At 38.6% G+C, this 25,374-nt stretch overlaps 1 protein-coding gene across 6 annotated transcripts in view; it reads right to left on the bottom strand.

Annotated features, from left to right (window-relative positions):
• ablim3 (actin binding LIM protein family, member 3) overlaps positions 1-25,374 on the bottom strand; it is a 194,657-nt gene that overhangs the window by 24,540 nt on the left and 144,743 nt on the right. For 5 of the 6 annotated variants that reach the window (XM_039775685.1, XM_039775680.1, XM_039775683.1 and 2 more), the window contains exons 4-10: positions 23,376-23,491; positions 22,361-22,487; positions 19,037-19,130; positions 12,756-12,843; positions 2,669-2,727; positions 2,364-2,435; positions 1,939-2,094 (exon numbers count right to left, since the gene is read on the bottom strand). In XM_039775685.1, coding sequence (XP_039631619.1) covers positions 1,939-2,094; positions 2,364-2,435; positions 2,669-2,727; positions 12,756-12,843; positions 19,037-19,130; positions 22,361-22,487; positions 23,376-23,491 — 712 coding nt within the window. The remainder of the gene's footprint in view (positions 1-1,938; positions 2,095-2,363; positions 2,436-2,668; positions 2,728-12,755; positions 12,844-19,036; positions 19,131-22,360; positions 22,488-23,375; positions 23,492-25,374) is intronic. The other variant, XM_039775686.1, reaches the window with a different exon arrangement.

Raw genomic sequence — 25,374 nt, 5'->3', positions numbered from 1 at the left:
TTATGTTGCATCGTATGAATGTTAGAAACTGCACAAAATAACTCCCACAACTTTTACTACAGGCAAGATTGGAAACGCCTTTGCTTCCCAATTCTTTCTTATAGTGGAAGTCCCACCATTGGAGACACAAAACTGCTAACAAGCAGTAAGAACACGGCTTGCGCGAGTTTTAGTCACACCAAGGCAGCACCAAGCATAGTCAGACTGAATTACATGTGCCAGATTTGATCACTAAGATGACATGAGCACAGATAATCCTGAACAGGTTTTACTGAACACATATCGAGGGAGCTCCACACATGGTGAGTTATCATTCTGGTTGTGCTACTTATACTGAACGTACAGCACATGCTCTGTCTGTCTGGTCATACTCTTATGGTGTTAAGTGCTCAATTATTATTGAGTTTAAAATTTGATTAATGTAACATTTGATGAATATATTTTATATTAGGCCTATGCTCACAACGATTAACGTGTTCATTGTCCTGGTTGTGTTTGGTTAGCTTTAGGGGCCTTTGAGTAACAGATCAATAACAATGTCTACTTGCGGCACTGACTTTCTTTTACAAGCTATCTTTTCAATCTGAGGCATAATTGGCTTAAGTGTCATCATTGTTAACATTTGTTTAATTTAAATTCTTTTGACATCAATGGTTTAGTAAAATTGTTCTCATAACCTAGACTTAATTAAAAAATTAATTTTCTTTTAAATTGTTAATTCATATCCACATGTGTCAAGCTCACTCATGACACTCACACATATACTGTAGTCCACACTTACTCATAAAAGGCCAGTTTAGAATTACAATTTAAAAAAAATAATGTGTGTTTAAGATGTGAAAAGAAAACTGTGGGAAAAAAAACACACAGACACAGGCTAAATAAGCAAACTGCATACTGACCAAAGTTTAATTTAAATGTAGCTTTGGGGAGTCATTGAAATGCTAACCATTTATACACCACGCTGGCCAGTTAAGAAAATGATAAAAAAAAATCAAAAAACTTGGGTGAAATAAGAGCTTAAATTAGCAAAGGCAATGTTGCAAAATGCCTACCAGAAACATTTAATGTTCCAAAACATTTTGCTGAACCATATTGCAAAGTAGAAAATGATGTATAATGTGACAGATATTTTAGAGGCAATAGCAAAAGAATTAATTCTAGTGCTTCTACTAGAAATGTTTCTAGGCCACATTTTAAAGTGTGAGTTTCTTTTATGCCACTTTTCTACTAGAACTAGCAACCATACAAATGCAGCCTAAGTTCAGTTCCCATTTTGTTTCCATTTGGTTCTGGTTCTTCAATGTGGAACCTGCACTCTTTGTTTTACTGCCTGTGCCATCATACAAATGATAAAGCGGCACTGAAAGGTTTATTGTTCGGTTCACTAGGTGTCAAAAAATTATACTGGGTGTTTGTGTTTGATTTTTTATGTTAAATACCTGATTTTTATGCAAAATTTATTTGCTCATATAGAAAATTCAAAATGACTTAGAATTTTTGATGCTTAACAAAGTGCAGCACATAGACAACTATGCACTTCTCAGTGTAAGACAGTCTTGAGAAAAAAAAAATTAAAAAAAGAATTTTATATCGGGAATAAGTACATTTACACCTGCAGTAATCTCATTGGTGCGTACAAATGGCTATTTGATACAATTCATGTAATGTCCGTCTTGTAATGGCAAAAGCTCTGGAACCGCATTGCCAGCTTTGTTCTGATTTCTAGTGTCAGCAGAAAAGTGACATATACTGTATTTTTAAAATGCTTATAATTTCATGTTATTATTAAAATAATTAATAATTAAAATGAATTATAGAATAAGAACACAAAAATGTTTTGAGCTGTGGCACAAAACAAGTGGAAAAAAAAAGAGGAAATATCTTCAAAGGAAAAGTAGTAACATGATCGTGAAGTGCAAAAGCCTGTGTCAGTACCTCCCCATAGCTGAGCCTTTCTAGCCTGTCATCTGAGGCGTATCTGTGATAAGGTTCATAGGAAATGAGATCAGGTCGCTGAACATCATAAATTGTTTTAACCTTAGGAAGTGCGGCGAGATCCTTGTATTTTAGGATCTCATTTTCCACCTTTGCCTAAAGAAAGGACACAAAGAAGAGAGCAGACACAAGGTGAGAAAGGAAGAGGACAGGAGGGCAGCAACTCTCGCTCCACGTGCAGATAACAGAAGAGAGATATGAGACTTAAGATGCACAAGAGCAGGGGGTCTCCTTATCTCTGCAGAAGAAGACTAGTCATGCACACCATTTTCGCGAACAATAGCAGGCTGGTGACAACAAACTTGGGGCCAAGGCAGAACACAAGTGCAGACCAGCACTGTGCACCACGTGGAGAAACTACTCACGCATATCACCCGGTTTGGCGAGCCAATACTGGACCCTGGAGGAGAGATGGAGGTTTCAGATGTGCGTCTGTGCTGGAAAAGGAAAAAGCAGATGGTGAGCATGGCTGTTGGTGCTTCATAGCTAAAGCAGGTGACCTCCACACTATTGCCATGGTCACATTTTTTTTACAGTTACTGAATTTTATGAATCTTAAAATCATATCTATGCAGTGTTTCTGTCTGATGAGAAGAAGGTGTCAGAGGTGCCCATACACCGACAAAGTAATATGATGAGAGTTAATGGCTCCCACATGTTAGGGACTAACCTTGAGTTTCCTCTCGGCTCTTGCTGCCTGCTTACACAATGGGTGCCACACTTCAGACCCTGTAACAGAGAAGAAAGACAGAGTGAACTGGAGACCTCCTTCCATGCACACTTTAATGGGTACATAAAAGTCATGTTTACTTTTGACATATGTCAGATTCATTTATTTCATTTTCCACCACTTATCCAAAGCTGGGTCATGAGGACAACAGTATTAGCAGTGAAGCAAATATGTCCCTTTCCTCAGTCACACTTCCCAACAATACTGCAGGATCCCTGTGTATGAGAGAAGACTGAGGGGACCCAATAAGCCCTGGGTCTTTACTGGGGTCTCCTCCCAGCTGGTTGTGCCCATTAAACCACCACAGGGAGGTGTCCAAGAGGTGGTCATATCAAATACCAGAAACACCTCAATAGGCTCTTCTTGATGTAGAGCTCTTCTTGAAAAATATAGTTTCAAATTATGCAAAGATTTTTTAAGCAAAAAGTAATATATGCACATACATTAGCCTACTTTATATAAATACTAGTAAAATAACCGCACTCCACAGCGGAGAAGTAGTGTGTTAAAGAAGTTATGAAAAAGAAAAGGAAACATTTTAAAAATAACGTAACATGATTGTCAATGTAATTGTTTTGTGCTATGAGTGTTGCTGTCATCAAGGATTTGATTATCATTATTTCTTTCAATCAGGTTCGTATTTGGAGGATATGTTGTGTTCAAGTTACATTCCGTGTTTGTCTAGTCTATCCTTGACCATCTCATCTTTGTTGTCAACCGTTCTAAAGATAACAGGTTTCATTCATCGAAGTGATCACCACCCAAATCGGTACTCGTGAATGTTTAACAGTCATTCCTGGTATTAAGTTGTGGATTTGCCTGCGAATATTTAGTGGCAGCGTGTCTATAAACGTAAAAAAGTTTCTCTCGCACTTTTGCTGAGTTTGTGCCAAACACTATTCTATTCGTGACCATCTCATCTTTGTTTGCATAAGCACAGTCCTTCACCAGCAATTTTAACTCTGTTACAAAGTGATCAAAAGTCTTGTTTATACCCTGCGTAATGTGTTTTTTGTTCAGCGCTCTTTGGAGCTCTTGCTTGTTCTCTGCGTACTGCATTCACAGTCAGTTCACATGAGCCGCTCGGAGTACATACATCGAAGGTTCTCAGCTGTGCTTGTGCTATGTCATGCGATCTTGCGATGTCTACGGCTTTATTAATGTTAGCTAAGACCTGGCACTTAAAAGTTTCTCTTGCACTTTCGCTGAGTTTGTGCCAAACACTAGTCTATCCCTGACCATCTCATCTTCGTTTGCATAAGCACAGTCCTTCACCCGTGAATATTTAGCGGCAGCATGTCTATTGGATTGCTGCTGATGGATGGCCTTATATGGGCAGGTACTCAATTACGTGGGAGGCGTAACGATGCGGGATGCAAGACAAGAAATCATGAATACTTCGAGAAACATCCACGTTGACATGGGCAGAATGTGCAAAGTCCATACTAATATTCTACAAAAATACCTCGTACTACAGTATATAAATAAAAAAGCAGCTTTAGAAGTTCAGTACTACTGCTACAAAGTTGAAAAAAACTTGGCATTGTCCGTCTGTGTGGGATATGCATGGTATCCATGTATCTTCCACATGTAAAAGTCACAAATTCTAGGATTACTGGTCAATCCAAACTGATCTAGTCTGAATGAATATATGTGTGAGTTCTGGAATGGACTGGTGACTGTCCAAGGCTGCTTCCTACTTTGTGCCCAGTGCTGCAGAGATAAACTTCAAAATGGATATACAGTAATCCCTCATTTATCGCGGGAGATAGGTTCCAAGGCCGGCCGCAATAACTGAATTTCCGCGAAGTAGAGACACCATATTTATTTAATTATTTAATGTGTATTTGGACGTTTTTAAACCCTCCCTGAACTGTTTACAACCCACCCTTTACTCTATTAATAACAGGTTAAGCAATATGAAATTGGTAGATAAGTGTATAGTTACTGTATAGTGAAGTACACGTAACTATATATGACGTGATGATGGTGATGAATATGCTGTGCAGTAAAAATGATGACGATGAAGATGATGATGACTTTTACTGCGCAGCCGATGACTGTATTTTACGTCTCTTCATTTGCTGGGGCACCTCTTCCACGGTTTCCGAAGGTGTATCCGTAGTAGTAGTAGGAACTGCCTCTTTTTTGTGTGGCTGCAAAAACATTGTGATCGGCAGTTGCTGCCGCTGCTTCTTTTTCCGGTCGATTAGCAGCTTGTAGGCGGTCATGACGTCGTCGACCTTGTTGCAAAATTGGACCGATCGAAGAAACCACAAAAAAACCACACACAGTACAGTGTAAAGTAAACCGCTCGGCGAGAAAGCTTGAAGCCAAATGGCCGTGACAGAGAGACAAGGGGAGGTGCTGTGGGATCTGGGCATCAGTCAAAGCACCAATCACGGGCCCGATTAGAAAGCATCGTGTCTCAAATCAACACACTTAGTCACCAAACTTGTTTTGTTGTTCTTAGACTAGGAAATACTACTACTATATTTAAAAACCTGTGAAGTCATGAATCCGCGAAAAGTGAACCACGAAGTAGCGAGAGATTACTGAAAAAGGTTTTGTAATGCATGATGGATGAGGCAAAAGGTTTAATGCTGTGTAAATCTAACACTACACAGACAAAGTTTAATATGGTATAATTCTTACTTTTACAAAATTCTACAAACCTTTAAATTAAAATAATAAAAATAGGTTATTTACTATAAGTTTTCATATTAGGTAAATATAAACTTTAACAAACACATTGGCTAATTATAACAATATAACGTTTATGAGGAAATAATCAAAATACTTAATATAATTTAAATTAGGTAAATCTTTACAGTATATACAATATGCTACTGTGGCTGTCTGTGGTTTTAAATCACCTGTAGTTCACAAACCACTTGAACTATTGACCTGAAATTTGGTACACATATACTACGTGATGTCTACTATCTGCATGCATGGTGATGATTGATATCCAAGGTTATTTCACTTTCTATTTTTATTTTATTTTATTGTAGAAGCATGTTATCGTGCAGTGCGCCTTTGCTGGTAAATAGTGTTCCTCAAACACGGGTTATACATTTCCTAAACCTTTTCAATTCAATTTAGGTCTCAGGCAGATGGAGCTAGATGGCACATTCACATTCACACATACTGGCCCAGTCAATTTGACAAACTCATCTTTAGAATGTGACAGGAAACTCAGTACACGGAAAGAAAAGTTTACACAGATATGAAAGGTGAGAACAAAATCCATAGTGACAGCGACTGGGACAGGAATCAAATCCAAATTCCTTGTGGTGCAAAACAAACATTGATTTAATAATTTGTATAAGTAATGTGGAAATACCTTCTGTCTGTCTTTCATTTTAACTCTCGCATCCTATCCTTGTCTTTTTGTCTGTTTACTTGTTCACGAATCACACAAAAAATGGCTGTGTGGCACTGAGACACGAGCAGTAAAGGTAGCACAGGAGAAGAAGGTAAATGTGGTAAAAATGAGAAAGTTGAGCTGGATGTGTGAAGTTACAAAAAAGGACAGAATAAGAAATGAAACAATCAGAGGTACAACAAAAGTGGTAGTTATATCTAAGAAAAGAACCAGAAAACAGGTTGAAGTGGTACGGACAATGTGACACAAAGAACATGTGGGCAAACGAGTGATGGGAATGGAAGAACAGGGGAAGAGAAAGTGAGGGAGGGAAAGATAGATGGATAAAGTAAAATAAGATTTAGGAAGGGAAAGGGCCTGAATGGGGAGGAGTTGCAAGACCAAGCTGTATGGAGAAGGTTGATCAAGCACTTCAACCCCACATAGAAGTGGGAAAAGATGAAGAGAAAGAAGAAGTTGTGATGGAAGGGTCAAGTCCACAAAATCCAGAATTTAGTGCACAACAGCTGAGTGGATGTTCATGAAATTTACACGTATATTACAGTTAACCCTACTTAGAATGTAGAGTTTATGAAGTTTCAAACATTTCATCACAAATATTTATTCAATAGAGGAAACAACACAAAAAACAAAAATTTTTCCCACTTCACATTCTACATCAATTAGTCAGTTATTAAGCTAGTCATCTGCTTAATTAATGTGGAATTAAATGTCTACTCATGAAACCAAAGTAAACCAAGAAATACAAAGACGTTATTGGTTCACACCCAGCAAGATGTTACCCCAATTACGGAATTCAATCAAAACTCAACCTAGAAGAGCAGAGAAATTGATAGTAAGGTAGTGTCGATGACAGATGGGACACTTGCATTTTAGCCAGCAATGACAAAAGGGTCAATATTTCAAAAATATGATTTCCTAGCGTAACCCATTATACATATACACCCAGGCAATGCCAGTTTGGCTAGTATTCTATATTTATTAACACAAAATAGAAATATTAAACTAATAATACTTAATTAGTGGTCTTTGTGAGACTGAAAAGTCAGTCTGATGATAAGGAATAAAAATTCTTCCCATACACATTCAAACACCTGTGGACTTAAAGATCATTTATTACAACACCCATGTCAAGGTGTGTATCATTAGCAGGGATGTATTTCATTTTAAGAATTATCGTGTAATGTTCTGAACTATGAGATACCAATTTCTATCATTCATTACTTAACATCACTGAATGTGTGCAGACAAGTATCAGCCTTGAACTGCTTTGACTTTCAATTTCAATGATAAGCCCTGCTTGACATTTGCCATTTGATCAGCACTTAAATAAAAAGCACATAATGATGCAGTCTGGACTCCAATCCACTACACCACCAGAACAGAGGGCGTCATATGGTGGGAAGTCAATTCTTATGATATCCAGTTTCCTTTTCTGCTGTCAGGTGCATTTTACCACCACAACCAGACATGCTATATGATCTCAGACATCATGTTTCAGCAGGATGGTGCTTTTCCAACAATGCCTCTGTGATGACTGCATTCATAATTGATCAAATGTGTCCTCATACCTGTGTTTGGCAGACCACATATATCATAAAAGTTGCAGTCCATTTTACATGATCCACAGAACTTTTCCTCTCTGGAGGAGCAGTTGCCCAGTGCTTGGCTGAATGTGCTGCAGGACCTTATTTTGAAACCTGTATTACTAAATGCCAAGATAAATAGATCTTTGTGTGGCAACCATGTGAACTCTTGTGTATTACTAATAAGGTTCACATGTAGCTCTTTTGTGGACTACTACATCATGCCTTTTTCATTGTTTTGGAATCATGTCTTACTTGTATGTCTCGATTTCTGTGCACCATTCTGATATAGTCTCTTTCCTTGTCAATGTCTCATTCTGTCTCATTATTGTTTTTATTGACTCAATACTGGTGAAAAGCTGCTCATATGTTGTTTTTTTTTTGTTAGGAGCTAAATGTTACTTCTTCTGGTAAATACATGCCATGTCATTTCTGGATCCAAAGTCTTTGAAGCAAAGGATCAGATGACATATTCCAGCTGCAGCTGAGCTGAACGAGTGGCTTTGCTTGACTGTTGTGACAAGCACTACTTAATCTGCACCCACGCAGCCATGTTTAAGCTTGTTTTCTTAAAGAAAAACAGCCTGCACTGACCCCGGGAGGTTAGCACTACTTGTATAATGTACATGATTATAAATACAAGACAGAATACAACATGATGTTCTAAGGACACACATGTAATGCTAGTTTATAAGTAACAAGAAAAAACAAACACTAGCTGTCCAAATGAATGCACTCTGAGCTTTTAAAAAATGTTTCACAAGGGCCCTTGTGAGTAATTATTTAATAAGCTACAATGGGAGCGAAGGACAGATGGACAATGAACTGGCTTAAACACAGCAAATTTGGGATGATGTGGGAATCCCTTTCCAGCTTCTCGAAAGTTGTGTCCCTAAGGAATAAGTGCTGGGGCCTGCTACTCATTACATTTGTATTCATTTCTCAGATCAGCATATAACAGGGCAGGATAATTTAATCTGTAGATTACACTAAATTAGGTAGATCAGCATATGACCTCAGGGCGGGAACTTCAATACAGAAGGACCTGGACAGAATCTGAAATCGGGCGGGGGTCTGAAAGATTAAGTTTAGTGCAAATACATGTGATGTCTTGCATACGGGAAAGGAAAATGTTAAATATATGTACACAATGAGAGTTTGAGGCTAGAAAGTATACTCTATGAAAAGATTTAGGTGCGCTAATAGACTTGTCTCTGTCTACACACAGTGTACAGGATTGATTTAAACAGTAAAGAGTTTGCAGTTTGTATATCTTAGTGTGGCTAGCATAATTCTCAAGAGGCATGGTGCTTGTGATACCACATCTGAAAAACAGTGTGCAGTTTTGGTGTCCACATCACAGCAAGATATTGCGGCACTAGAGAAATCCAAGAGAAGATCAAGCATATGTATTTTAGGATAAGAAAATAAATACATTATGGGAAAGAATGAACCAGTTTAATCTTTCTGTCTTAAAAAACAAGGACTAAATCACAACTTGACAGAAATATCTTTGAAGGGAATAATTACAGATGGGCAGCATGGTGGAATAGATCCAGTCTCCTGGGTTTTTTTTGTGTGGAGATAACACATCTACTCTGTGTCTACATGGGTCTTCCTCCGATTTTTCAAGGACATTTGTGTCACATTCATTTGGATGTGGATTCATGCAGCTGTGAGGTGGACCTTATGAGAGTGCAGCTTTTTATCCAGGTTTGGATGCTACCTTACACATGATGCTGTCTGAATAGGCCCATGCTCCCTGTCAACCTGAACTTAATTAAGCAGGTCTGGTTATTTTTCCTCATTCCAAAGACATATGGACTGAAGGCTGATTCTTAGTCTTAGTCAAGTCGCTCAATGATAAATGCTGTTTCCATAAAGCTCCTCGGACCAGGGTATGTGATAGGATATGGCCAGGGTAGTATGATGGCCTGGTCACAGTCTCATTAGTTTTCTGTGTATTTTAGTTTCCTCCCATATACCATGCATGCAAATCCGAATGGCAACTGGGAATCCTGAGTTTGGCTGTCGATGGACTGGTGTTCCACTAAAGGTTGGTTTCTGGTTATCTCGTTTCAACCAATGTTGCCATGATAATCTCCAGTGAAACTATGATCGATATTAATAGGAGGGTTTTCAGATGATGGATAAATGAAAGGATAAGTCATTCCAAGCCATGTGGCTAAGAGGTTAAAGTGCTAAAATATAAACCTAAAGGCTGCAGTTTCAATACCTACTGCTGACTCGTTGTTTGAGTCTAAGCAGGACCATTTGGTGTTCAAGCTAAAGAATTGTGTGGTACAGTTATATGTTTTTACTGTCAGCTAAATAGTTAATTGTAAATTGACTAATTGTAGAAAACACAGGAGGAGTTTGAGCAGAAAGAAAATTATAAACACATGAAACATGTCTTCAACTGGAGCAGCACAGCTAAAGGTAGAACCTTGAACCTTTTCAGGTGTTGACTTGATAATATTTTTGAAAAGCTAAGTTACAATATGTGTTGCCATACCAATTTGAACTGAGTGGGCCATACTTATCCAAACTTTTTCCTTATGTTTTATGCTCCACCACATAGTGCACCATGTCAGCTAGTGGATCACTCCATTACTTAAGACTGTTAGGGTTGCATTGTCAAAGATATTTTCTTTATTGTTTCAATGTACACATATAAATCTGTGGACAAGTGTAATTGCACTAGTCACAAAGGCATGAATACAAATTCAAAGAAATTCCAAAGTTTATCACAGAGGTCTAAGACTGAACCCCAAATACACTCACACCCTCAGGCCTACTTGTCAATATGTAGAAGGGTTCAAACTGATGGAGCCCACTGAGAAGAAGAGACATCCTCGCATTGCAGTCAGAACCTTGATTAGTCTCTAGACCCAGTTGAATAGACCAGCAAAGATGGTTATTTTCTGTGTGATGAAAACCTGAGTTGCATCCCAGGAACCCAGTGGCAATGTGCTATAAATTTAGTGCTACCCAAAAACCCAGTTACTTAAGTCAGCTTTCCACTGAAACATGTCTGTGCTCTAATCCTTATTTACCTGCCCACTGCATCACTTGTGTTCACTGTGTCCCTCTAGTGGACACTATCATTTTTGAGAATTTAAATTTTGTTAATGAGAAGGATGGGCATAATGATGAGGACGTGGTTCTGCTGGGCCAAGTACAGAAGAAGTGATAGAAAAGGAAAGCATTGTCAGAAGGAATGAGGCCCTCCAACGAATCCTCTCAAGGATTTTCCTGCATGCGTCATGCCAGTCTCAAATGGTAGTTATACAGCTGTTTAAAACATATCCCTCCGATTTATTTTCTGAAGACTGACAGCAACAGTCAATGAATTAGGCGTCCGTTCATCACAGGACACTTACACATGCTCAAATTAAATCTTACAAGACCAGTTTATAGCAGGCAACCAACATAATCAAGACATAATTGGAATATGAAAAAGAAAATTGGATTACCTGGAAACAACAACAACAACAACTCAAAGAAAATGGAGAGAGCAAGAAAACTTTATACATATTGCAGCTGTAGGAGGAATTAAAAGCAGTCCGTCAATAGGATATGGGTTAAAGTGAGGCTACATAACCTGAAGAATATCTACAATTAAATAAATTAAAGCATCTATGGCAGAGGAAGTTGATTTTTAATGTAGAGATAATTAAGGAAAGTAACATTATATACAACTTGTCAACACAGCAATGCACATGGAAATGAAATAGACATGCAAAAGGGTGTCTTACTCAATAGCCATTTTATTTTGGAAATTTTTTTTGCTTATTATGGTTTACTGTGTTGTTCACCTTTTGCTAGCATGCACTGTACAGAACTCCAGTCCTTTCAGCTTAATTGGTTAGTGGACAGTTTGGACATGACATGCACACTCAAAATTCTCAGTTTCTGTTAAAAGTATTGTATATATAATGTCAAACCCGTTGGTTATATCTACACAAGCCTCCCCTAGCTCGACTGACTAGTGATAATGCAAACTTTAAATATTTTCAATTTCATCATCACTGCAGAACCTTCTGCATTCTGAGTTCAAATTGAGTGGTTTGTCATTGTCCCCAATCAGTGTGCACTCTCTCTCTTTGTAGGTTTCTGTGGTCTAAAACCCTGAATTTTGTGGATTTGAAAATGTTATGTTACTAACATCTATTAATCTATCTATTGCAGCCCGCTTGTTACTGTACTTTGATAGGATGTTCAGATAAGAAAGCATGCAGTTAAAAATAATTCACAGAATTATCCATTGGTTAGATGATCATTATCAATGTCTATAAAACAAGCTTTTACACTATATTTTTCATTTTTCATATTTTTTCAATTTTCATTTATAACCTTTACTAAAAATCCTATACCATATTAATTTTGTTGTCATATTTTGGAACATTTGGAACACATAGCATGTGGCCTGTTGCATTTTAGATAAAGCTTAAGCTGTAGCAAACCACACTCTAGCATCACCCGTGCATGCCACCCTTTCTGTAAAAATGATTGGGGGAATTATAGAAAGGAGGAAATTCTGTTTTGGGCATCTGTTTTAGCGAAAGATTGTGAAAGAGACCATACTGTGCCCACTACAATAATGATTTTACTCTTTGTTACAAGCATTAGACCCGAGTTCCTGTTGCTGATGAGAGAAGCTACTTATCTGGCATTGTGCATTTGTAAAACCATTGGTTGACCTAATAGAGAAGTCTGTTCAGAAGAAGAAGAGCTCTGGGTGCCCACTTTACACTTCCACATTAAAGTTCTTTTCAGGCACTTAAAAGTGACGGCTTAAAGCTCTTTTAGAAAAGGGCAGTAGGGATCAAACTGTTTAGGTGGTTGATTAGTGGTACTGATGTGGCTTGGAGTCCTGGCAATACTTGCTTCACACCAAATAAAGCCCTTGAAGTGCTTTTGTCTGATTTTTAAATGAGGACTGCAAAGCCAATCTCCTACCACACATCCACACCGGAGGAGACGTGTTTTTCACTAAACTGAACCCAATAGACATTTCAGCCCTAATCTACAAGATTACGTTTATAAATACCTGTTAGGTACATCTCTTCTCCTTCAGTGAACATCAGATGGCACCGGGCACAACGGGCACAAGTTGGATGATAGTGCTTTCCTCCAGCCTGCCAAAAAAAATTTCAACATTAAAAAAAGGCTGCTCTTTGACCACATTCAGTTCTGATTTTTTAATGAATTCAAATTCAAAAGTACATTTTTTTTCTATTCTTATTTATTATCATGGAAGAAACAAATGAGCCTGAGCTGACATGGCTTTCACCCCTCCACGAGCAGAATGCAGCTTACAAGAGGTGCAGGGGCGGCAGTGTCTTTAGCTGATGAGCTGGATAACTGAAGGCAGCACAACATCTGCAACTCGGCGGGGGAGAAAACTGAGGAGCGGGGGGGCACTGAGACTTCAAGTGACATATAGTGTGGGTACAAGAGACCACACTGCGCATTGCCTTCTTTCCAACATTCCTGACATGCAATCTGCTCCTCTGATGTGCACACTTACTGGGTGTGACACTAGTAAGCAGAATGGCGCCACACGATGAGGCATACAGCACTCTCTTTAGCAGTAATCATCTGTTTCACTTTTACTTTTGTAATCTGCAAACACTTGGAGTCCTTCAAAAGAAGAATATGTAAAGGGGCTTTGGAAATTCCTAAGCCACTGTGGTCGTGTGTCACCCAAAGCCCAGTGAAACCCTTTCTTTAATATTGCTGCTGGTGTCTGCTTGTTTATAATGCATCTGTGGCAAATGAGTACAGACCAGGCCCATTCATCCATCTGCAATCTCCGCCAGGGAGACATCAGGGCTTCCATATATAAATAATCATTATAGCGATGCGGCAGAAATTGCTTGTCATCAGTTAAGTGAGCAAACGACGTGGCTAGACATAAATTTACCAGCGAGGCGAGGGTAATGGATGCCATTTGCTCCTATTTAAATGTCGTGGCCACGTCAATACATCAGCTTATTATGATATATTAAAATGAGTTGATCTGCACATCTGTGCTTCTGAACTCGAAGTTGCAAATCAGAAGGCATATTTTATTCTGACACTTGTCCTGAGAGAGCTTGTTGTCCCCTCAGTATCAACTGACAGCTTAGAAGAAACTGTGGCTAAACACCAAGGCAAAAGAAAAAAAATCAGGGTGTAAAAATACACAGCAGATACAGGCAAGCATAAAAATAAAGTTTATATGGTATATTATATTAAAATTCTGTATTTTCTGAACATATTCATTTAAACACAGAGGTGTGGAAAGCCAGTTTGTTCCCAGCAGGGAGCAGGCCTGGATGGGATATGAACCAACGGCAGAGCACAAACACACACATATATGCACACACACAGAAATATTCCCACATATACTTATAACACGCCAGTTTAGAGTCACCATTTTTCTTAATGTACATCTGTTTGAGATTTTAAAGAAAACAGACATGATATGAGAAGTCAGGAGACCACTGGAAGCGTATACAAACTCCACAAAGGTCTGAACTTAAGATTTAGCAGCTGTTAACCAGCAGTGCTGACCATTTCATTATAGTGTGTTTGATGGATACTCAGGCAGAACTTGTGAAGTCCAGTACTGACCCCAGTACTTTGAAGCAATAGCACCATTCATTTCACTTTTCACACATTAAATGTATATATTTTGTCATGAATGTGGGCCTGGGGATCATCTTTCTGGCTCGATTGAGGTAAGTAATACCACACCAGAACAAGAGGAGGCACTGTCATTAAACTTTTCTCTCTTTCATCTGTGCTCAGAGAAGACATCATCTGAGGTCACATGACCCACCCCGATGCCCAGACGAGGCCCATCTCTTCCAGTCAGAACCCTATTAAAAAGGGACCTGAGCCTGGTGCGGGATGGAGCTCTTTTCTGACTCACTGCAAGACAGTGAGAGAATGAAGCCAGCAACCTGGCAAAATATCAGTAACTGTGACTGATCTTTCGGTTATGCCCTCAAGTATGTGTTATTTTTCATTTTTTTCTTGTAAAATTAAACAAGGTTACCGATTGAAGCCCTAGCTGTTTTAAGTGGACTCTTCCAATTCTTCTGGTGCTTTAATAATCACTGCAAGAATTGTAGGAAGTCCAAAGAAAACATTACATATAATATGTATAATTTTTTTGCATTTTGATATAATGTAATCCCAAAGGGAAATTGCCTTTTCACATGACCACTGGAGGTCAGACCGCAGGGTTAGCCATTGTACAGCACCCCTGGAGCAATTTTCATGTTAACGGTCTTGCTCAGGGACCCAGCAAAATAGGATCCCTTCAGGCAGTAATGCAATTTGAACCAGCAAACTTCTACATGCCAGTGCAGAACCTTAGCCACCGAGCCACTACTCTGCCTATATATAAAATTCATATATAATGTTTAATAAACTATATAGTGTGTTAAACAGCTCCAGATCACTTTATTCAAATTGGCTTTGTCACTTTCTGAGTGGAGTAGGCATATTCTCCTTGCACCAACGTGAATTTTCCCAACTCCTTTGAAGATTTACTGCTTGGCTTGGCATGAGTGAGAGGTTTATATCTAAAGCTACCGGGATAGGCTGTGACACCCACTATAACTTTGAATTGATTTAAACATGTTTGAAAATGGATGGATGGATGGATGTACTGACTCAGTAAAGTACATATGTCTACACTCACGCATATGATTATCATATTCCCATATACAGTACATGTATATAAAAAAAATTGTAGTGCTCTCAGTCATACTTTAGAAGTTTTCAGCTTTATTTGATGTTATTTATATGTTTTGCACACTAAGTTCCTCATTTCAACCCTCTGATTGCATCTGGTCTATTTGTTTGTTTATCAATCATGCAAAAATTATACATTTTACTACAGCAAAAATGATGTTCACAAAATTTTGCATGTAGGTGGGCAATTGGTTTAACTTAAAATAAAAGCTAAATGGTGTTTCAAAATTTTCAAAAGAGAGTGGTAGTGCTAGGGTAGCATACAAGGAGTATGTGAATTTCCCCTTGGGATTAATAAAGTATCTATCTATCTATCTATCTATCTATCTATCTATCTATCTATCTATCTATCTATCTATCTATCTATCTATCATATAGTGCCTTTCTATCTATCTATCTATCTATCTATCTATCTATCTATCTATCTATCTATCTATCTATCTATCTATCTATCTATCTATCTATCGTGTTAGCCATTATGAATGTAGTGAGAAGTCAAGCAAAATGACATCTTTTATTGGCTAACTAAAAAGATTACAAAATGCAAGCTTTCAAGGCAACTCAGGTCCCTAGTTCAGGCAAGATGGTGGTTGTAATTGTCAAAAAACACATTACTCCAAAATGTCTGAGTTTAAGTTCATGAAGTGTTGCATACAATTCAATTCCACCTGGGGGAGTAAATGCTAACATTATTAAAAGTTATTGCCTGTTTTTACATGCATTTTTAATACTCATTAATTTAATATTGTTTTTTTGTATCAGTATACTGCTGCTGGAGTATGTGAATTTCCCCTTGGGACTAATAAAGTATCTATCTATCTATCTATCTATCTATCTATCTATCTATCTATCTATCTATCTATCTATCTATCTATCTATCTATCTATCTATCTATCTATCTATACATATTACTTCTAGTATCTCAACTTTAAGGCCTTTAGTGTCGACGACATTCCATGTCAGTAATTCACCTGAAACGAAGGCAGGGTTCAGTATGGTGTGAGAGGGGAACAACACAAGAATCGTGCATTACTTAAAAGTGGCTATATCTACCTTAAGGAAATGTTGTATTTATTTTATTACTTATGCAATTAAAAATGTAGGCCTCATTGAGTCTTAAGAATTTTATTGGGTAGTCATAATGGGATGGCCAACAGGACAATAGCCTGGCATTACTTCAGCGCAGCTATGTGGACGTTCATGAAATTTTGCATGTAAATTACAATTAATTCAATTATATTATGGATAGGGATTCAGTACAGGGAGCTACACAAAAACTAGTTGTTTTGTCCAGCTTAAAAGTCTTATCAATGATTCAGTTATTCAGCAAGTCGCTGAGTTTATCTTCTTGGGATTAAACATCTATATGTGAAACCACACTAAACCAGGTAATAAAAAGAAGTTCATGGCTCCCACCCAGCAAGGAGTTACCACTATTATAGAATTCAAACATACACAAAAAGAACAAATGAACAAAATCTTAACTCATGAGAACAGAGAAATAGATAGAAATGCAGTGTAGAAGACACTTGTGTTTCAACCAGCAATAACAAAAGGGTGAACATTTCAAAAACATCTAAATATTTGCTTTTTTGCCTTAACTGATTATACAAATATACCCCGCACTTCAGCTGATATACGTATACAAGGGAATATGTAAATCAACTACGAATATATATATATATATATACATACAAAGTATATAAAAAGGTAGAGAAATAAAATTACTAAGTAAATATTTCTCCTCTGGGTAGATTTGCTGCATGCTTCTGATTTTGTACCATTTCTTGTTACAAAATAACTTTTTGTAAGCTGTTTTGCCATTAAGCAGATGGGAAAGAAACGACAGCATAACCCCCAAAGAATAGTGTTTCTGCTTTCAAAAATATTTTGAATGAAACAAGAGACCTGACATGTAAAAAAATAAGTTCAAAGGAACTAAAGCACTCCTGGCTAAAACTTTCACTGTTGGGGATTTTTGAGTTGACAGAGTAAATACAGAGTGGTTAAATTAGGAAAATATTGACAAAAAATTTGAAATGAAAGCCAGTAGCCCTGGCAAGGCCCTAGGACAGGATTTGAGAAGCTCTGCTTGGTGGTATCTGTCTGGAACAAGAACAAAGTTAATAAAGAGGAAGCCAAGTGATGCTCTGTTTCAAGTCAGATATCTCTCATAGTAACATGATGTGGTTTATTGGTGATTTTATAAAATGGAAGCTAAGAGTTAAACCACTTTATAGGGAGAGATGCTGTTCTGCATGAACATCTTGCTATATACAGTAAATAAAAAGTATTATTATAATATTGCTTAATTTACAGTATAATACAGCTGTAACTCTTTCAATCTGATCTGTGGTTTTGGTCATAGGAGTCCAGTTCTGTGAATCAGAATCCCGCTGCTTAACTCGTAGGAAACCTGTTTCTGTTTGATCTGTGTGTTCTGTAGCTTGAGACGCCTAAACTTTCATGGATCATTATTCTCTAACAGCTGATCTTGACTCATCTGAACATTCAAAATATTTACTCACTGGTGCCAAATTCTGTGTAGTTTTAGTTTTCTGCAGCTTTCCATCGTGATGCAGTGGTATTCTTTGGAATCTGATTCCACCAGATCGCTTCATCCTGCACCTGTACTGTTCTGTGCACCTAGGAGTCTGTTACTGTCTGGATAACAAGGCTTCTCTCCTAGCACTCTGATTCTGTGAGACCCCTGAAGCATTCAGCCACTACACCAAAGGCTGAGCCTGGTTCTGCCAGCATTTGCTTTGTTGCAGCATTGCCCCAGAGGTGTCTGTGTATATGGTAGTTGTTTATGTTACATCGTGGTATTGTCATGTAACCAGTCATGCTAACTAACACTGTACATGCGCTTGCACTGTTACACTATATATAGTATTTAGTTGCACATACAAGATATGCTGTTGTGTTTTTAGTACATCTTTTGTTGGTATTGTAATTCTGGCAATACTTTGAGGAAACAGGTAAGTATGAATTTCATCGTAGCACAGTATGCACACATGACAATAAACTTGGACTTGTGCTCCAAGGAGTTTCTTTCCATATCTGAATCAAAAAGCATTACTCCTAAACGCTCTACATGTCTGATCTTATTTTCTTGTGGCTTGTGCTTAGGTGTCTGTTAGATCTTAATCTTCTGCACCTTCAGTCTTATGAATGACACTATGAAACCTTACTTCTGTACTCATAAATGGATGACTCTGGTCGATCTGTTTGTTCTGTCTGGTTCTCTGATACCAGTCTTCTACCTACCAGTAAGAGTTTGTGAAATCTTAGCATCTAACACCAAGTACCTTTTAATATTAAATCTCAATACTGAGAAGATTTACTCACAGGAGTTTGATTTTGTGGCATTTTGCTTTCTTGTGACTTTGTACTTAAGAGTTTCATTCTGTTAAATCTTGTTAGACATCTGTGAAGGTTTACCTCAATTTTGTGAGATCTGACTTTCCAATTCCTTTTATTTCCACAAGAGTAATTCTTCCTGATCTCAGTATTCAATAGCTTTTCTTACTGGTTTGTAATTCTTCAAGAAGAAAATCTTCCTTTACTTTACTTACTCACCTCCAGTACTCTTCCACTGATGTATCTGCCACAGGTTTCACATTTGATGCCAAACTGGGCGTGGTAGTCAGATTCACAGTATGGAACTCCATCCCTGTGGAAACAATTGAAAACTGCTGGGACACTAGCACCCATACCTCAAAGGACTGCCCCCCAGTGAATACACCACATCAGATGTTAATATTCAGATTTTCACATATACCTCAGAGGACTCACTCTCAGTGGGCATGTTGGATGTTAACATTTCCACCAGCACCCTAAGAGGACTATTCCCTCCAGTGGACATTTTTGATGCTAACACTTTCAGCCATACCTTATGAGAGATTGTTCCTCTATGAGCATTTCAGACATTAACATTTCCACTGGTACCATGGGGGGCTATCCCTGTTTAGACTAAAAAACTTAGATGTAAATAGTTGAGCTTTTATGTTTTGTTAGTGACAGGGATAATCTTAAATTAATTGCAGACAAGCATTTTTATGAATTTAGTTAGATTTAGGAGAACTTTAAAGGCATCAAAAACAAAAAAGAGAAAACCAAACTTGAATCAGTAGAGGAGTGAGGATTCTAATCAGAAACTGAATTGAAATGATTTCTTTAAGAAAAATAACTTCCTTTGGCCAAGCTTTCCCATTCTATGTAAGAAAAATTCAGACAATGATAGAGCACATGCTCTGCCTTAAATAAAATGTTGGTTACTATGTCTCATGCACACTTGCTAACCCTAACCCTAACCCTAATTTAAATCTAACAGAATGATGACATTTTTATTGTACAATTTTCAAATGTCATTTAACAAAATAAAAATGATAAAACTTCACTTCCATTTAGGTAACATAAAAAATGAATAAACAAATGACAAAAACACAGCGGATATCTGAGATGTTGACAGCGTGGTGGGCTGCCGGGGCCCTTGCCCAGCCAGGATGCCCCTATAATGGAAGGTCAGGGGGAGACAGCATATCCAGACCATTACCTCCCCTGGAGTGCTAGAGGGCAGCCCCCCTGGTGTGCAGCAGTGCCACGGGTTTGGAGAATGGAAGCTCAACCCTGCTGGGGCCTGTGGTCATCACCAGGGGGTGCCTGGAGAACTGCTGTATTCAACGAGCACCTGGAGCACCTCTGGGTGCCTTATAAAAGGAGCCAGCAGCCACTACGCCAAGAGCCAGAGTTGGGTGGAAGAGGGTGAAGCTTGCTGGAGGAGGAGTGGAGGTAAATGAAAGAGAGAAGAAAAGGATTATGTGCTGAACTGTGCAGTGGGTGCTTTCTGTACTGTGGAGAGCAATAGAAGAGCGCTTCCCCACGTGAATAAATGTGTGCTGTGTGGCATACTAGTGTCTCTGCCTGCCTGTGTCGGGTTAGGGTGGCTGTAATGGCCCTGATTGTCCACAACAGTAAGTTCAATGCCACTCATTGTCAAGTGGCTGATAATCACTGGCACTTGTCCCACCCTGATGGTCCATGTGCATTGGGCACACTAGTCTCTGATAGTGAGAAGTGAAACAGTAGTTCTGTTTTGCACACAGTTGTCTTATTTTCAAATTTGCAATTGTGAAGAGGCAAAACTCACAAAAAAAATGTTTTCTAGGTATTTCTAAAATTTTTTGGGGGTGGAAGGCGAGGAAACCATTGTTTTTTCCTTAGCTGCCCTCTAATGTGTGAAGGGTCTGGCTGTAGAAATCCACTGAGAGGCCTCATCCACTGTGACTCTGTTGTCCAGTGTTGCTGCTGCTGCTTGCATGGCTCCTTATTACTCTTAAAAATGAAGGTACCAGAAAGGTTCTTCAGAGTGAAGACATAGGTGAATCCTTTTTGGTTCCCAAAAGACCCATCCACATGAAGGTTCCAGAAAGAACCTTTTATTTAGATCCATAACAGGTTCTATACAGTAAATAACCATGAAAAGATTTGTGAAATACCAATGTGTTCCTGTTTTTAAAATGACCCTTGCTGTATACAATAACAGAAGCTTTCTTAATCTGTTAGTGTCCTAGGCAGCCTACTAAACTATTAAAGATTTCAGTTTTTACAGTATATTAGGAAGCCAACTTCATGTGTAAAGAACACTTCCCAGAATGCAATGGTGCTTTCTCTAGCAGTACCATGACCACACAACTCAGTAAATAACCTTAAAGTCCCATGCTCCACACGCTCCCATCTATCTGCCTTTCCTTTTGTACCACTCAGTTTGGGTAAGAGGTAACACCATTTGCACTCTTTAAACTAGTCTAAGTCTAACTAGTTTAAGCCAGGATTGGCGTCAGCCACGCACCCAGATTAATGAATTTTAGCAGCGGAGAAGTAATCTCAAACTGCACCCTCCTCTTCAAGCTCTGCGCATGGAAATGTTGCAAAAAAAAAAAATAGAAAATATATGTGCCAATTGCACACATTTTGCTTATTGTGAAACACAATCTGTTTTGATTTTTTCGTATTTTTGTGAAGCACTTTCATTCAACACAAATTTAAATCCTTACCACTTTCTGCCGTTCCAGTATTAAACACATTTACGTACCTTACTGCTATGCTAATTTTTTCATACTAAGAATGTTTTGGTTAAATCTTGGCAGCTTCTTGGTCTCTGATATGAAAGTATCAAGTCTATATTTTTTGAGTTTGCTTATTTGATGCTGTATCTTGGGCACTAAACATTTCAATTAGTGGTGATTCAAAGAGGAAAGGTTCAAGAGTTTATGGATTCTGCACAACATTACTCCACATAGGGATAACCATCCATAATATTGTGAGTTTATATCTCACCCAGAGGTCACTTGTGTTATCTGCACCCATAAACTAGTGTCTGTTTGCATTTTTACTAACAAAAAGTAGATATACGAAGGTTTTTCTAGACAGACTGAAATGATTGCGCTATATGTATGAGGGCCCTTGTCAGGCTGTCATTGCAGTTAATGGCTAAAGATTGGACTGGAAACCCTAAGAGAGTCACTTGTTTTAGTGTGCTAATGTATAAGCATATACTGATGCAAAAATATTGCTGTAAATGTAAATTATTCACTCTTTAAGGAGTTTTATAATAGAAATATTGATTATGTGTCCATCCATGGCACCTCCTAGTCAAGGTTATCGATGAGGGACACACATTTAAGCTCCTCTGTCAGCTCCCTTAAGTAAATGATCTCCAAATTTCTTTTCACTTGCTTTGTGGTCCCTGCCACCCTCTTATACTAAATATTACTGATAGAGTGGTAGAGCAATAGGAAAATAGTTATTGCATCAGTGGACTACTAAGGGTAGCATTTCCCACACCTTGCACACTGCTGCCCACCATACCCAGTTCAGCCTAGCATGAGATGACATACATACTTGCTGATATACTCTCCTGTCAGCACCACACCACACGTCTGACATTTGAAACAGCTCACGTGCCATTGCTTCTCCAACGCCAGCAGTGATTGTCCCTGCTTAATCTCCTCCTTACAGCCGGCACAGTCTGCAATAAAAAGAGAAGTGCAGTGATATAAGTGTGTTCCACCAAAATGCTGGCTTGCTTCTCATGGGTTACTAGACCATTCATTTTCATTTGCTAAAGTCTTGCTTGATACAGAGTTCCTCAGGGAGCTGGGCAGACAAGCTGTCATCAGCACAGCCAAGCTGGAAATGATGTGATGGTGCTTCCCAGGTTGACTTCTCACCATAATGATTTTTTGTTATTGTATCGGTGCATGACGGTGTGAATAAATCAGGTGGCAATTTATGCAAGCTGTTTGGCTTTATCTGTTTCTTTCTGCTATCCACATGCAATAGGTCTCTGTTTGTGATCCTAACATGGGCATCATCTGTTGAAAACTGTAGCTCGGGGTGACTGGCTCATTCTATTCGATAATGATTAGAAGAGTTCTTGATTGGGGTAGACAAACAATGCAGGGTGGACACGTGGGGTGGCCCAGTGTACAGTAGGTTATGTGTTATTCATATGTTTATACGGGCCTCCTATTATAACTCCTACATGATACACTACAGCAAAGATGATCTCACTTAATTGTACCCATACACTCTGTAAAGCTTTGACAAGTTTCTTCTGCTTCTGAGAAAGAGTGAGTGAGTCTGATAACATAGGGACGGCTTCAAGGACAGTAAAACATGAGCGTCACAGCACTTGAAGTGTCTTGCTGTACGTACTGGATCATTTTACAATTTGATTTTGGGGAATTTGAAATACAGCCTAATTTTTGGGTATGACCTTCTTTACCTTCCAGTTTTGGAAAGGCTTTTGCAAGGGGATGAAGCCCATCTGTGATTTTAAAGGTTTAATGTGCTTAATCTGAGCTGCTCAAGGAGTATTTTGACATTCTGTGTGAGTGACAAACGTTTAACTTACGGCTGGGTCCATGAATCTTGATCGGCTCACTGCTGTTGACGAGTGTGAGAGAGCACTGCTGGCAAACACATTCTTTTCCAGTGAAAGTCACTCGATCCCCAATGGGAAAAGGTTTCCTGAAAAGGAAGGAAAAAAAGCATATTCCATGCAGCATATGTGACATTTTAATGACAAATCCAATCAATGCATGTTTACCACTCTGTGATGCCTTGTGCAGAGGCTGTCTACTAGCTACGTTACACACTCCCAGTCAGGCCCTCTAATTAAGTTACTCACATTTGGGGTCACCAAACTCAATATATTCATATAATCTGTAATTTCTGAATTCCACTTGCTGATAAGTCAACTCCTTGTACCTCCTACTCCAGACATTGAGTCACCCTAAGTCGATGCGCAGTTAATTTCAACACTCTTAAAAAGGAGGTTCCAGAGAGGTTCTTCAGCATTGCCATACGGGAACCCTTTTTGTTTCCCAAAATACCCATCTACATGAAGGTTCCAGAAAAAACAATTAATTTATTTACACATGTAACAGGCTCCATACAGTGAATAACCAGAACAGATGGTGACAGATTTGTGAAATACCTTTGGGTCTTGCTGCATACATCCAGTAACACAGGCTAAGTCCAGGTATTTTTAATCTGTTAGTGTCCTGCAGTCCACCATGCACGAAAGATTTTGGTTTTTTTTTCTACATATTAGTATGTTTTTCAAAGCACAAAGAACCAACGTCATATGCAAAGAACCCTTCTCAGAATAAAGTGGAAGTTTGTCAAGCAATAGAGCTACAATGAACCACAGAACATAGTAAAGGACCATATACTGCAATTAAGGAGCCGTTATTTTTAAGTGTACAGTTTGTTCATTATAACTTGTTGTTAAGACATTAACTCTTGATTTGTCCTTCTGGTTCTGGCTCCTAGTTTATTCATACACCCTCATTGGATCTAAGGCATCCCTAATCCTAAACCCTGACTCTGAGTCACTTCTAAGTCACCACGCAATTCACTCCTGCCATCTAGTAGGTCCAAATCTTTGCCTGCTGATAACTGTTACTGCCTGAGAATTCATGTAACCATCTATTTACAGCAACAACTCACAGACGCTTCTTAAATCAACACTTGATCAGTCACAGCCTCCCAGTGTGTCTTCATCACCTCCTACTTGAGATACTGATATCCAGTCACCATTAAATTCAGTCACGCACTCCCAAAATCCCCAAATTTCCTCCCAGCTATACAGTATGTGTCCTCAGGCCTTACCTCTTAAATGACATGTTACTTCAGTCACCCAAAGTGTCAGGGAGGTGTGGCATAGTGTTTAAGGTTTTGGACTTTAAACCCTGAGGTTGCGGATTCAAATCCTGTAAATGACACTGTGTGACCCATAGCAAGTCACATGACCTGCCTGTGCTTCAATTGGAAAATGAAAAGAAATGTAACCAACTATATCACACATGTTTGTAAGTCACCTTGGATAAATGAGTAAATGTGTCACAGTGACTAAGTCACCCGCACATACTTTTGTTCATTTCTGAATCATCACTCAGTTCAGTAGAGAACAGCATGTCTGAATTACCTGTCACTGAGAACCCAGGGTGGCCATTTAACCTCTTTTTTTGACAATGAATTCAAGCCAAATCATAAAGGACCACTAATGTAAATCGCCTACTCTCAGACTCAACAATTATCTCAGGCACTAACTCTCAGTCACCTCAGTCCACACTTTGTTCAGTCATGCACTCTTAGTATATCCAAATCACTTTCCACTGAGGATGCTGAGCCCTGCTGTATTCATGTTATATTCCTCTTGCAGCAATAAATCTCAGTCATCTCCTGCTTCATCATACTGTATACGCTCAATGTGACTAAGGCCTCCTCCAGTTCCACTGATCAGATCTAGTCTACACACTGGTTCCCATTTTGTCCCCGAGTTCTCCCTCATCACCTTGATCATCCACACAAGCAAAGTGACAGGTTAAATAGACTGTTAGGACATA

This window comes from Polypterus senegalus, chromosome 13 (assembly GCF_016835505.1).
Source record: "Polypterus senegalus isolate Bchr_013 chromosome 13, ASM1683550v1, whole genome shotgun sequence".
NCBI classification, from domain to species: Eukaryota; Metazoa; Chordata; class Cladistia; order Polypteriformes; family Polypteridae; genus Polypterus; species Polypterus senegalus.
The sequence above is the reverse complement of the archived record's forward strand: the minus strand, read 5'-3'. Positions and strand labels throughout refer to the sequence as shown.